The following is a 13,240-nucleotide window of genomic DNA, read 5'->3' as shown; positions in this document are numbered from 1 at the left end:
TATACTGGGAGAACTGTCAACAATGATTCACTCTATACTGGGAGAACTGTCTCAATGATTCACTCTATACTGGGAGAACTGTCTCAATGATTCACTCTATACTGGGAGAACTGTCTCAATGACTCACTCTATACTGGGAGAACTGTCTCAATAGTGCACTGTATACTGGGAGAACTGTCAACAATAATTCACTGTATACTGGGAGAACTGTCTCAATGACTCACTCTATACTGGGAGAACTGTCTCAATGATTCACTGTATACTGGGAGAAGTGCCAACAATGATTCACTGTATACTGGGAGAAGTGCCAACAATGATTCACTGTATACTGGGAGAACTGTCAACAATGATTCACTGTATACTGGGAGAAGTGCCAACAATGATTCACTGTATACTGGGAGAACTGTCAACAATGATTCACTGTATACTGGGAGAACTGTCTCAATTATTCACTGTATACTGGGAGAACTATCAACAACGATTCACTGTATACTGGGAGAACTGTCAACAATGATTCACTGTATACTGGGAGAACTGTCAACAATGATTCACTGTATACTGGGAGAACTGTCTCAATGATTCACTGTATACTGGTAGAACTGTCAACAATGATTCACTGTATACTGGGAGAACTGTCTCAATGACTCACTCTATACTGGGAGAACTGTCTCAATGATTCACTGTATACTGGGAGAACTGTCTCAATGATTCACTGTATACTGGGAGAACTGTCTCAATGATTCACTGTATACTGGGAGAACTGTCTCAATGATTCACTGTATACTGGGAGAACTGTCTCAATGACTCACTCTATACTGGGAGAACTGTCTCAATGATTCACTGTATACTGGGAGAACTGTCTCAATGATTCACTGTATACTGGGAGAACTGTCTCAATGATTCACTGTATACTGGGATAACTGTCTCAATAGTGCACTGTATACTGGGAGAACTGTCAACAATAATTCACTGTATACTGGGAGAACTGTCTCAATGACTCACTCTATACTGGGAGAACTGTCTCAATGATTCACTGTATACTGGGATAACTGTCTCAATGATTCACTGTATACTGGGAGAACTGTCAACAATGATTCACTGTATACTGGGAGAAGTGCCAACAATGATTCACTGTATACTGGGAGAACTGTCAACAATGATTCACTGTATACTGGGAGAACTGTCAACAATGATTCACTGTATACTGGGAGAACTGTCAACAATGATTCACTGTATACTGGGAGAACTGTCTCAATTATTCACTGTATACTGGGAGAACTGTCTCAATGATTCACTCTATACTGGGAGAACTGTCAACAATGATTCACTGTATACTGGGAGAACTGTCAACAATGATTCACTGTATACTGGGAGAACTATCTCAATTACTTACTGTATACTGGGAGAAGTGCCAACAATGATTCACTGTATACTGGGAGAAGTGCCAACAATGATTCACTGTATACTGGGAGAAGTGCCAACAATGATTCACTCTATACTGGGAGAACTGTCAACAATGATTCACTGTATACTGGGAGAAGTGTCAACAATGATTCACTCTATACTGGGAGAACTGTCTCAACTGATTCACTTGAAATACAGACTTACATACATTCACCATGTATAACGGAATGGGCTTAGATATGTCAGCTCCTTTATGAAAGGCATTGGATTGTACGTAAGTCGGAGAACCTCATTTCACCATGTAAATCTTTCAGTTGCATGACATTTTGTGATTTCATTTTCATTTTCGTGGAATCTCTGTATTAAGCATGACAAGTTCATAGAATCTGTACAAGCACACTCCATGTCACACACTAATGATGTGGAATGTACGTACGTACCTGTAATATGAGCAGCACTAGGAAGTATGCATTAGCTGCTCTCTGGAACTGTTCGAACAGATTGACGGGCAGGAAGGTGAAGACATTGTACTTGCAGGTTTTGATGTGATTGTCCTTTTGGGGGGGGGGGGGGGGGGGGGGGGGGGGGATGAGGAGGGGGTGGGGGGGGGGGGATGAGGAGGGGGTGGGGGGGGGGGGGGGGGGGGGGGATGAGGAGGGGTGGGGGGGGGGATGAGGAGGGGTGGGGGGGGGGGGTGCAAATATAGAATGGTCAATATCATCTACATCATGACAGTATCATTGATACACTGTGATAACATGTGCTTTGTGTTCTCACTTACAGCATATGGGAACTTTTCATTGTAGTCCCTGTCATTGGCTCTCACATGTCGTTCTTCCTCTAGATGAAAACAGTATACAGTATATGACAACCACAGTATATTAGACAATTGTAGGACTCTACTTAGAATGTTTACATATTTTTTGGTTATACATTGAATGTTGAGAATTGACACTGAAGTCTGTAAAGGCTAACAATATATAACCACTGATTGTCTCCAAGACAGTACACAGCGTTTCTTCCCACCAAGCATATCCCCTTTAGGCACCACCCTCACCACCACCACCCTCACCACCACCACCCTCACCACCAACAACAACAACAACAAAACCTCCACCACCCTCACCACCACCCTCACCACCACCACCACCAACAACAAAACCTCCACCACCTTCACCACCCTCACCACACCACCACCAACAACAACAACTCCACCACCCTCACCCTCACCACCACCCTCACCCTCACCACCACCAACAACACCAACTCCACCACCCTCACCACCCTCACCACCGCCACCACCCTCACCACCACCCTCACCACCAACAACAACAACTCCACCACCCTCACCACCACCACCAACAACAACAACTCCACCACCCTCACCACCACCACCCTCACCCTCACCCTCACCACCACCCTCACCCTCACCACCAACAACTCCACCACCAACAACAACAACTCCACCAACAACAACGACTCCACTACCAACAACGATTCCACCACCAACAACAACAATAACACCACCACCAACAACGATAACTCCACCACCACCAACAACGACTCCACCACCAACAACAACAACAACTCCACCACCAACAACGACTCCACCACCAACAACAACAATAACACTACCACAACCAACAACTCCACCACCAACAACTCCACCAACAACAACTCCACCACCAACAACGACTTCACCAACAACAACAACTCCACCACCAACAATAACTCCACCACCAACAACGACTCCACCAACAACAATAACTCCACCACCACCAACAGCTCCACCATCAATGACTCCACCAACAACTTCACCATCACCAACAACTCCACTACCACCACCAACAACAACAACTCCACCACCACCAACAACTCCATCACCACCAACAACTCCACCAACAACAACAACTCCACCACCAACAACAACAACTCCACCAACAACAACTCCACCAACAACAACAACTCCATCAACAACAACAACTCCACCACCAACAACAACTCCACCACCACCACCAACTCCACCAACAACAACAACTCCACCACCAACAACAACAACTCCACCACCAACAACAACTCCACCACCAACAACAACTCCACCACCAACAACAACTCCACCACCAACAACAACTCCACCACCAACAACAACAACAACAACTCCACCACCACCATCAACAACAACAACAACTCCACCACCACCAACTCCACCACCACCAACAACCCCACCACCACAAACAACTCCACCAACAACAACAACTGCACCACCAACAACAACAACAACAACAACAACTCCACCAACAACAACAACTCCACCACCACAAACAACTCCACCAACAACAACAACTCCACCACCACCAACAACAACAACTCCACCAACAACAACAACTCCACCACCACCAACAACAACAACAACTCCACCACCACCACCAACAACAACAACTCCACCACCAACAACAACTCCACCACCAACAACAACAACAACAACTCCAACAACTCCACCAACAACAACTCCACCAACAACAACAACTCCACCAACAACAACTCCACCACCACCATCAACAACAACAACTCCACCATCAACAACAACAACTCCACCATCAACAACTCCACCACCACCATCAACAACAACAACTCCACCATCAACAACTCCACCACCAACAACAACTCCACCACCACCATCAACAACAACACCTCCACCACCACCATCAACAACAACAACTACACCAACAACAACTACACCAACAACAACAACTCCACCATCAACAACTCCACCACCAACAACAACTCCACCACCACCAACAACAACAACTCCACCAACAACAACAACTCCACCACCAACAACAACAACAACAACTCCACCACCACCACCAACAACAACAACTCCACCACCAACAACAACTCCACCACCAACAACAACAACAACAACTCCAACAACTCCACCAACAACAACTCCACCAACAACAACAACTCCACCAACAACAACTCTACCACCACCATCAACAACAACAACTCCACCATCAACAACAACAACTCCACCATCAACAACTCCACCACCACCATCAACAACTCCACCACCACCATCAACAACAACAACTCCACCATCAACAACTCCACCACCAACAACAACTCCACCACCACCAACAACAACAACTCCACCAACAACAACAACTCCACCACCAACAACAACAACAACAACTCCACCACCACCACCAACAACAACAACTCCACCACCAACAACAACTCCACCACCAACAGCAACAACAACAACTCCAACAACTCCACCAACAACAACAACTCCACCAACAACAACTCCACCACCACCATCAACAACAACAACTCCACCATCAACAACAACAACTCCACCATCAACAACTCCACCACCACCATCAACAACAACAACTCCACCATCAACAACTCCACCACCAACAACAACTCCACCACCACCATCAACAACAACACCTCCACCACCACCATCAACAACAACAACTACACCAACAACAACTACACCAACAACAACAACTCCACCATCAACAACTCCACCACCAACAACAACTCCACCACCACCAACAACAACAACTCCACCAACAACAACAACTCCACCACCAACAACAACAACAACAACTCCACCACCACCACCAACAACAACAACTCCACCACCAACAACAACTCCACCACCAACAACAACAACAACAACTCCAACAACTCCACCAACAACAACTCCACCAACAACAACAACTCCACCAACAACAACTCCACCACCACCATCAACAACAACAACTCCACCATCAACAACAACAACTCCACCATCAACAACTCCACCACCACCATCAACAACTCCACCACCACCATCAACAACAACAACTCCACCAACAACAACTCCACCACCAACAACAACTCCACCACCACCATCAACAACAACACCTCCACCACCACCATCAACAACAACAACTACACCAACAACAACTCCACCAACAACAACAACTCCACCACCAACAACTCCACCAACAACAACAACTCCACCACCAACAACAACTCCACCACCACCAACAACAACTCCACCACCAACAACATCTCCACCAACAACAACAACTCCACCACCAACAACAACTCCACCACCACCAACAACTCCACCAACAACAACAACTCCACCACAACCATCAACAACAACTCCACCACCAACAACAACTCCACCACCACCAACAACAACAACTCCACCACCAACAACAACTCCATCAACAACAACAACTCCACCACCAACAACAACTGCACCACCAACAACAACTCCACCACCAACAACTCCACCAACAACAACAACTCCACCACCACCAACAACAACAACTCCACCACCAACAACAACAACAACTCCACCACAACCATCAACAACAACAACACCACCAACAACAACAACTCCAACACCAACAACAACTCCACCAACAACAACAACTCCACCACCAACAACAACTCCACCACAACCATCAACAACAACAACACCACCACCACCCAGCAAGACAGCTTTACCTTGTCCAGCACCTTTCCCACGTGAGCTCCAGCATCCCCTCCGTGGTATTAACATCCACAACCATTTCTCCGCCATTTCTTTCCCCCGCTGTCATTCTTTGCAGGAACAAGGTCAGAAAATAGCCATTGTGAATAGGCCGATATTGACTCCAGATGTTCACTTTACAATGTCCCTGTTAAAACACAGCAGGTCCCGTTCTCATCCAGACGAACCGGGGACCTTCTGCCCAATATACACTGACGTACTCCACCCGTTTCGAGAAAAATACGTTTTAGTATCCACCACTGGTAGATGAGGTAATGTAGGTCATTTGTCCCACGGATACCTTCCTGGGTAGGCATGTGGAACCTGTCTCCACTTGCCCTCTTTAGTGAAACGGAGTCTTTTCATCTGCACTAACAGACACAGCCCTGGAATGTACTGTACCTCGGGGCTGAGAAATTGACAGTCGACTGCAGAGGAACAAATTCGTTATACACTGTAGCCAAATGATGCCTCATTTTGGTTTGTAAAACACCCTTAATAATCTACCTAACAACTCGTAAAGAAAGGACACAACAAAAAAAAACACAGATCCGGGTGGGCACAGACAAAATCCACAATCGCCCCTTTAACAGGGTTAAATCTGCAGTTCAAACAACAAAAACAACAACAACAACAACAACGACGACGACGCCCGTCAGCCTTTCACTGTTTTAGTGATGGAGTTGGAGGAAATAATGGCAATCCATGACATCAACAGTATAGTTTGAACCATGTTTTTTTTGGGGGGCTACACAGTGTTTGTTTACAATTACATTGTTTACCAACAATGGAGTTAAAAAATAAAATAATTTAAAAGCATATATTTTGGTTTTCGAAGGTTGAACAAAAAACCATGAGGCATTTATACGTTCCATTCTTCCAGAATCAATGGGTGTACAGTGGGGAGAACAAGTATTTGATACTCTGCCGATTTTGCAGGTTTTCCAACTTACAAAGCATGTAGAGGTCTGTATTTTTTTTTATCATAGATACACTTCAACTGTGACAGACGGAATCTAAATCAAAAATCCAGAAAATCACATTGTATGATTTTTAAGTCATTCATTTTCAGGAAAACCTGCAAAATCGGCAGTGTATCAAATACTTGTTCTCACCACTGTATATTATTCATTAAAAAAGTCTAAGAATGGATGTAGAGATCGTAGATGACCCCATTTAAACAAAGTGTGTACATCCCGACCACAACAAAGCCACAAAATAGATGCCTGACTTTACAGCTTTGGTTCACATCAACCAAGCAGGACTCAAACCTACAAACGGTGTTTGAAGAAAAGGGTGAATCATTCCTAAATGTTACAGAATGGCTCACTTCAGAGAATAAGAACACACACACACACACACACACAGTGTAACCAGAGAGGCCCTCTCATTCAACACCTTGACATCCTCATAGTATCCATTGCTGTGAAGATTAATAATTTAAGATTCTCCTGTTGATTTGACCTGAAGCCTCTGCTCTGTTTGCCCATTTAGTTACAGACCTTTGTTCAAATGCTAGCTGGGCTACCCAAAATTGCACCCCCCCCCCCCCCCCCCCCCCCCCCCCCCCCCCAACCACCACCACCACCACCACCACCACCTGTCCTTTTAGTAAATTTAGTAAATGCTCAAAATAAGTATTTGAAAGATTTCAAATAACATTTGAACCCAGGTCATTTTGGTTACTGTACAGGTACTACATTGGCTGGCAAGCTGTAACTGATTAAAGTATTATTCAGAAGAAAACTATACAATGTCACGAATCTCGCCGAAGATGGTGCCTCTTCCTGTTCGGGCGGCGCTCGGCGGTCGTCGTCGCCGGCCTATTAGATGCCATCGATTCCGTTTGTTTCTGTTTATTGGGTACACCTGTTTTGAGTTATGGTATTTAAGGGCACTAGGCCCGCTGGGTATTTGTGCGGGCTTGTTTCTCTGTTATTTGGTGTATTAGTGTGATCTGTATTTTTCCGGACAGTTTTTAGTCCTTTATATTTTTGGTCGGGTTGTTTCATGCGGCCTTGTGTTTCGCATGTCCGTGTCTCCACTGTCTTTGGAATAAAATATCCACGTACGGAATTACCTGCTCTCTGCGCTTGACTCCTCCACTCACCATTCATAGAAGTCGTAACATACAAACAGTGGAAACCAACCATCAATACGGGATCCCATTCACATTTTCATTAAAGACAATTCCGTTTTCAGGTTTGAAACGATCCCATCATAGTCAGTAACACGGGCCCCTTTTTGTCATACATGTTCTGTCGTACTATTATATCAGACCCCATAAATATGTAAGACATAGCCTTCATCATCGCGCCTCTCAAGCACATCCGACACTGGGGATTTACCATCATAAATTACCCCCTATCCTAACTTTATCCTAGACTTAACGGTTTTCCCAGGGATTCCTCCAAGCCTATTTGCATCCCGTTAACACTGTAAACCAATTAGGATCATCTAGCCGTCCATCATATTGATCCCCATCTATGATCATGTTCTCTGTAATAACCAATGCTTTATATATATATATATATACACTAGATGACTGATAGGGGGCGCTGTGTTGAAGCCACCGTGACTCCATCTTGGAACTCCCCCATCGGTGTAAAAAAATATATTTTGTAAGCTACAGAAACGCATTTATTAATGTCAACATTCGTTTTTTGCCAAATGTATTCTATTACAGACAACTTCATGTATAAGTTTAAATTATAATTATGTGAGCTAAACATACAAATGAAACACGAAAAAACATATATTTTTTTAAATTCCTCAAAGTATCTTTTTTTTTTTTTTTTGATTACTAATGTTATTGTCCCCACTACAACAACAAAAAGACTAAACACATGTCATTTTGTCCTTTAAACATGTAATTGAAATACTGTAGAATCCATTATTTCCTGTGAAGGACTTCTCCTACTGGGGAATGCCAATATGGCCAACCGGTGGCTTCAAAGCCTCTCAATGGCCAATACATAGCATCAGCAATCTAGGATTTATATACATCGTTGGTTATAACACAGAGAACATCAAACAGCAGCAGAATTTTATACCACCACATAGGCTATATAATACCTGTGTAATATATAGGTTTAGATAGGCTATATAATACCTGCAGGTTCCACCTTCCCCTTCATCCCACTGCTTAGTCTTTAATTTAACCAGGAAATAGTTGAGTTCCAATGTCCAACCAGTTTGGAGGATAATCCAGGTAGAGGATTGTGAATACATGAACACATTGTGTTGGGGTGAGATGCCTCTGGGTGGGTGAGTAAGGAAGCAACGATCCGTGGGTCGCACAAGGTCACAGAGCACTAGCTCCGCGTCACAGGCAGATACTCATTACAAGGTAACACACACGAACACACACACACACATCAACTCAAAAGAGGGCATATTGCTTCACTTTATCTCCCTTGACCAGAACACTGTATCATAAAATACATTCACATATATCACTGACTGTCTCCTGTTTCTCAAAGACTGAGCCTACATCCTGAATGGCACCCTATTCCCTATATAGTGCACTACTTTAGACCAGGGCCCTATAGAACCTTATTCCCTATATAGTGCACTACTTTAGACCAGAGCCCTATAGAACCCTATTCCCTATATAGTGCACTACTTTAGACCAGAGCCCTATAGAACCCTATTCCCTATATAGTGCACTACTTTAGACCAGAGCCCTATAGAACCCTATTCCCTATATAGTGCACTACTTTAGACCAGAGCCCTATAGAACCCTATTCCCTATATAGTTCACTACTTTAGACCAGAGCCCTATAGAACCCTATTCCCTATATAGTGCACTACTTTAGACCAGGGCCTATAGAACCCTATTCCCTATATAGTGCACTACTTTAGACCAAGGCCCCATAGAATCCTATTCCCTATATAGTGCACTACTTTAGACCAGGGCCCTATAGAACCCTATTCCCTATATAGTGCACTACTTTAGACCAGGGCCCTATAGAACCCTATTCCTTTTTTAGCGTACTACTTTAGACCAGAGCCTTATATGGGTACTGTTCAAAATAGTGCACTAAATAAGGAATACGGCGCCATTTGGGATGCATTCTGAATAAATATATTAAGCTGTTTCTGAGCTTGATCTCTTTTCTACACAAGAGATAATGGAAATAGACACAAGAGACAATGAAATTAGACAAAGAGATAATGGAACTAGACACAAAATATAATGAAATCAGACAAAGAGATAATGGATAGCTAGACCGCCTCACGATGTCTCTCCGGTATTAGCGTCACTATTCTATCCAAAAGGAATGTTTACTGTGTGACACCTGCGATGAAATCCTGTTCAGGGACATTGGTCCTTTGCGATAACTGTATTGTCTAACACAATAAAGAGGTGTAAAAATAAAGAGTAACAGAAACATGCAGGTGTTCTTACCGATGTAGATACCTCTGTTAGAACATGATGCCATTGTGTAAGGGGACCTCCCGCTGTAGCCGAGGGTTTTCCTGGAAAACACGGAGCAAAGGACTTCGTTACCCCCTGTATGGTTCTGGTCCACCCCACAGCCCCCTGTATCATCCTAATCCACCCCCTGTATGGTCCTGTTCCACCCCACAACACCCTGTATGGTTCTGGTCCACCCCCCAGCCCCCTGTGTGGTTCTGGTCCACCCCACAGCCCCCTGTATGGTTCTGGTCCACCCCACAATCCCCTGTATGGTCCTGGTCCACCCCACAGACCCCTGTATGGTCCTGTTACACCCCACAACCCCCTCTGTGGCCCTGGTCCACCCCACAGACCCCTGTATGGTCCTGTTCCACCCCCTGTATGGTCCTGTTCCACCCCACAGCCCCCTGTATGGTTCTGGTCCACCCCACAGCCCCCTGTATGGTTCTGGTCCACCCCACAGCCCCCTGTAGTGTTCTGGTCCACCCCACCCTGTATGGTTCTGGTCCATCACACGTAAAGCTTATCTTTTTTAAATTCCTGTATCTCCTTTCCTCAATTGACATACAGTGACCAATCAATCGCCAATCACAGATGAATTACAAAAAAACTTCTTCCCTAAGTGACAGAGAACAGAATTAATAGTGAGGACAATTTGTCTTGTGAGTCACTACTGTGTCATGCTGAAATCTACACACAGTAAATTACATGTACAGATGTAGGATCTAAATTTGACCTGTATTTTCTCAGCAAAATAATCCTGCAGCAACAAGGTTTTTAAGGTTTAGTCCCTAATGTTGCTTGATCAGTGGTTGGGCTATTAGCTGGCCAAAAGTAGGCGACTTGAAAAGTGCAATACTGATAACATATCCGTGTGTTAGTGCGGGTTTTCAGTGAATTTATATAAATCACAAAGCTCATCTGCATTTCCTGCGATGCAGGAAAATTCTCAGCAACAAAAGCGTGTTCAAATTAAGATCCTACATCTGTTTAGGAAGAGGCAATAGTCTATTGTTATAGAATATTACCAATTGGTGAGATAAATACAGAGAATTGTACATTCTTAGTGTAAATAAGAATGCAGGCAGCAAAAGCTGCAGGGGATGGTTAATCACTAAGAAAGGCCTGGGCATTGTTACTATACTGCTCGCCAGGCAGTTTCCTTCAGAGCTGCTCACTGAAACCTAATAGGCTCCTTGCTTTCTTCAGTACAGTACACAGATCTCTGCCGGGAATACTTCTGAGACGCAGGGCTTGGTCTGCTGATGTCAGCACCATGCACAGTAAACAGGTAAACACAAAATCTAACTGCTAGCTCTTATGTACCGTTATGTTTTTGTTTCCCTCTCTCAATGATGAACCCATAGAATAAACAAACTAGAATGGCTAATTTAGTGATTTAATAGGATCTCTGTTTCGGTCAATTTGCTCCCTCCCCATGATATTATACTGTGATGTAGCCCACTGAAGGAAAAACAATAACGAAAAAGTTGTCATTTATATATTCTCCCAAAGTTGAAACAACACCTGATTAATAACTTATGAAGATACCATAACCGTGTTCAGTGTGTATCACTTACAAAAAGTATACAGCGGAGACCCGATCAAGGTGGCTGAAATGAGCAATGGGCGGAAGGCTTTGAGGATTCCATCTTGCAAATGTTTTTGAACTTGTTCACGGGTGCTACAGTTAGTAACTCACTTTGCAAACCGTCATTACGGGAGGCCTACAGTCGAGACGTGTATAGTGATTTGTAACGTTGACTGAGTGATCGTAACATCAGCGACACATTCAGGCGTTCTTAGCCATGCATATCTATGCAAATGTCATGGCAGAGTTGACAGATTTCAACTTGACCATGATCGATACCGTGTATTCACTAATCATGGCAATAACTGAATGTAAATTGTAATGCAATTTTTTTTACTCACCGACAACATCGTCCATTCAGCTGGAGACAGTGGGAATCATCGGTAAGGCGAACGAGGAAAATGTAGGCGCATCTGCAGCTCTGGAGAATCTGTGCGCTTCTCTCACTCGCTCTCTCCGCGCTTCTCTCACTCGCTCTCTCCGCGCTTCTCTCACTCGCTCTCTCCGCGCTTCTCTCACTCGCTCTCTCCGCGCTTCTCTCACTCGCTCTCTCCGCGCTTCTCTCACTCGCTCTCTCCGCGCTTCTCTCACTCGCTCTCTCTCTCTCTCTCTCTCTCTCTCACTGCCTGTCTCCCTCCCTCCCTCTCACTGCCTGTCTCCCTCCCTCCCTCTCTCTCTCTCTCTCTCTCTCTCACTGCCTGTCTCCCTCCCTCCCTCTCTCTCTCTCTCTCTCTCTCTCTCTCTCTCTCTCTCTCTCTCTCACTGCCTGTCTCTCTCTCTCTCTCTCTCTCTCTCTCTCTCTCTCTCTCTCACTGCCTGTCTCCCTCCCTCTCTCTCTCTCACTCTCTCTCTCTCTCTCTCTCTCTCTCTCTCTCTCACTGCCTGTCTCTCTCTCTCTCTCTCGCTCTCTCTCTCTCTCTCTCTCTCTCTCTCTCACACTGCCTGTCTCCCTCTCTCTCTCTCTCTACTCAGTGTCGCATTCAAGCCTTATGGTATGAAGCAGAACCAATGATCGACTAAATAATTGTCATTCTCAAATGTGAGAACTTCTCTCACAAACAATAAATAACATAATAACAGTCATGTCTTTAGATATAATAACAGTCGTGTGTTTAGATATAATAACATTCATCTTTTTAGATATAATAACAGTCATGTTTTTAGTAGAAGATTAAATAGAATAGAGTCAAATAAAATAGAGCAACATATAAACAAATCTTATTGTAGCCTGATGTGTGTGCACACACACACACACACACACACACACACACACGCACAC

The 13,240-nt window shown here is 44.3% G+C and overlaps 1 protein-coding gene across 3 annotated transcripts in view; it reads right to left on the bottom strand.

Moving 5' to 3' along the window:
* Nucleotides 1–12,494, bottom strand: part of atp8b4 (ATPase phospholipid transporting 8B4) — a 62,442-nt gene extending 49,948 nt beyond the window's left edge. For 2 of the 3 annotated variants that reach the window (XM_036960619.1, XM_036960628.1), the window contains exons 1-5: nucleotides 12,303–12,494; nucleotides 10,359–10,429; nucleotides 5,923–6,018; nucleotides 2,186–2,244; nucleotides 1,845–1,958 (exon numbers count right to left, since the gene is read on the bottom strand). In XM_036960619.1, the coding sequence (XP_036816514.1) occupies nucleotides 1,845–1,958; nucleotides 2,186–2,244; nucleotides 5,923–5,998 (249 nt within the window). In that variant the 5' untranslated portion in view covers nucleotides 5,999–6,018; nucleotides 10,359–10,429; nucleotides 12,303–12,494. The remainder of the gene's footprint in view (nucleotides 1–1,844; nucleotides 1,959–2,185; nucleotides 2,245–5,922; nucleotides 6,019–10,358; nucleotides 10,430–12,302) is intronic. The other variant, XM_036960636.1, reaches the window with a different exon arrangement.
* Between the last annotated feature and the right edge of the window lie 746 nt (nucleotides 12,495–13,240).

The sequence above is a fragment of the Oncorhynchus mykiss genome, chromosome 2 (genome assembly GCF_013265735.2).
Source record: "Oncorhynchus mykiss isolate Arlee chromosome 2, USDA_OmykA_1.1, whole genome shotgun sequence".
Lineage (NCBI taxonomy): Eukaryota > Metazoa > Chordata > Actinopteri > Salmoniformes > Salmonidae > Oncorhynchus > Oncorhynchus mykiss.
Note: the sequence above shows the minus strand (reverse complement) of the source record. Positions and strands in the feature narration are given on the sequence as shown.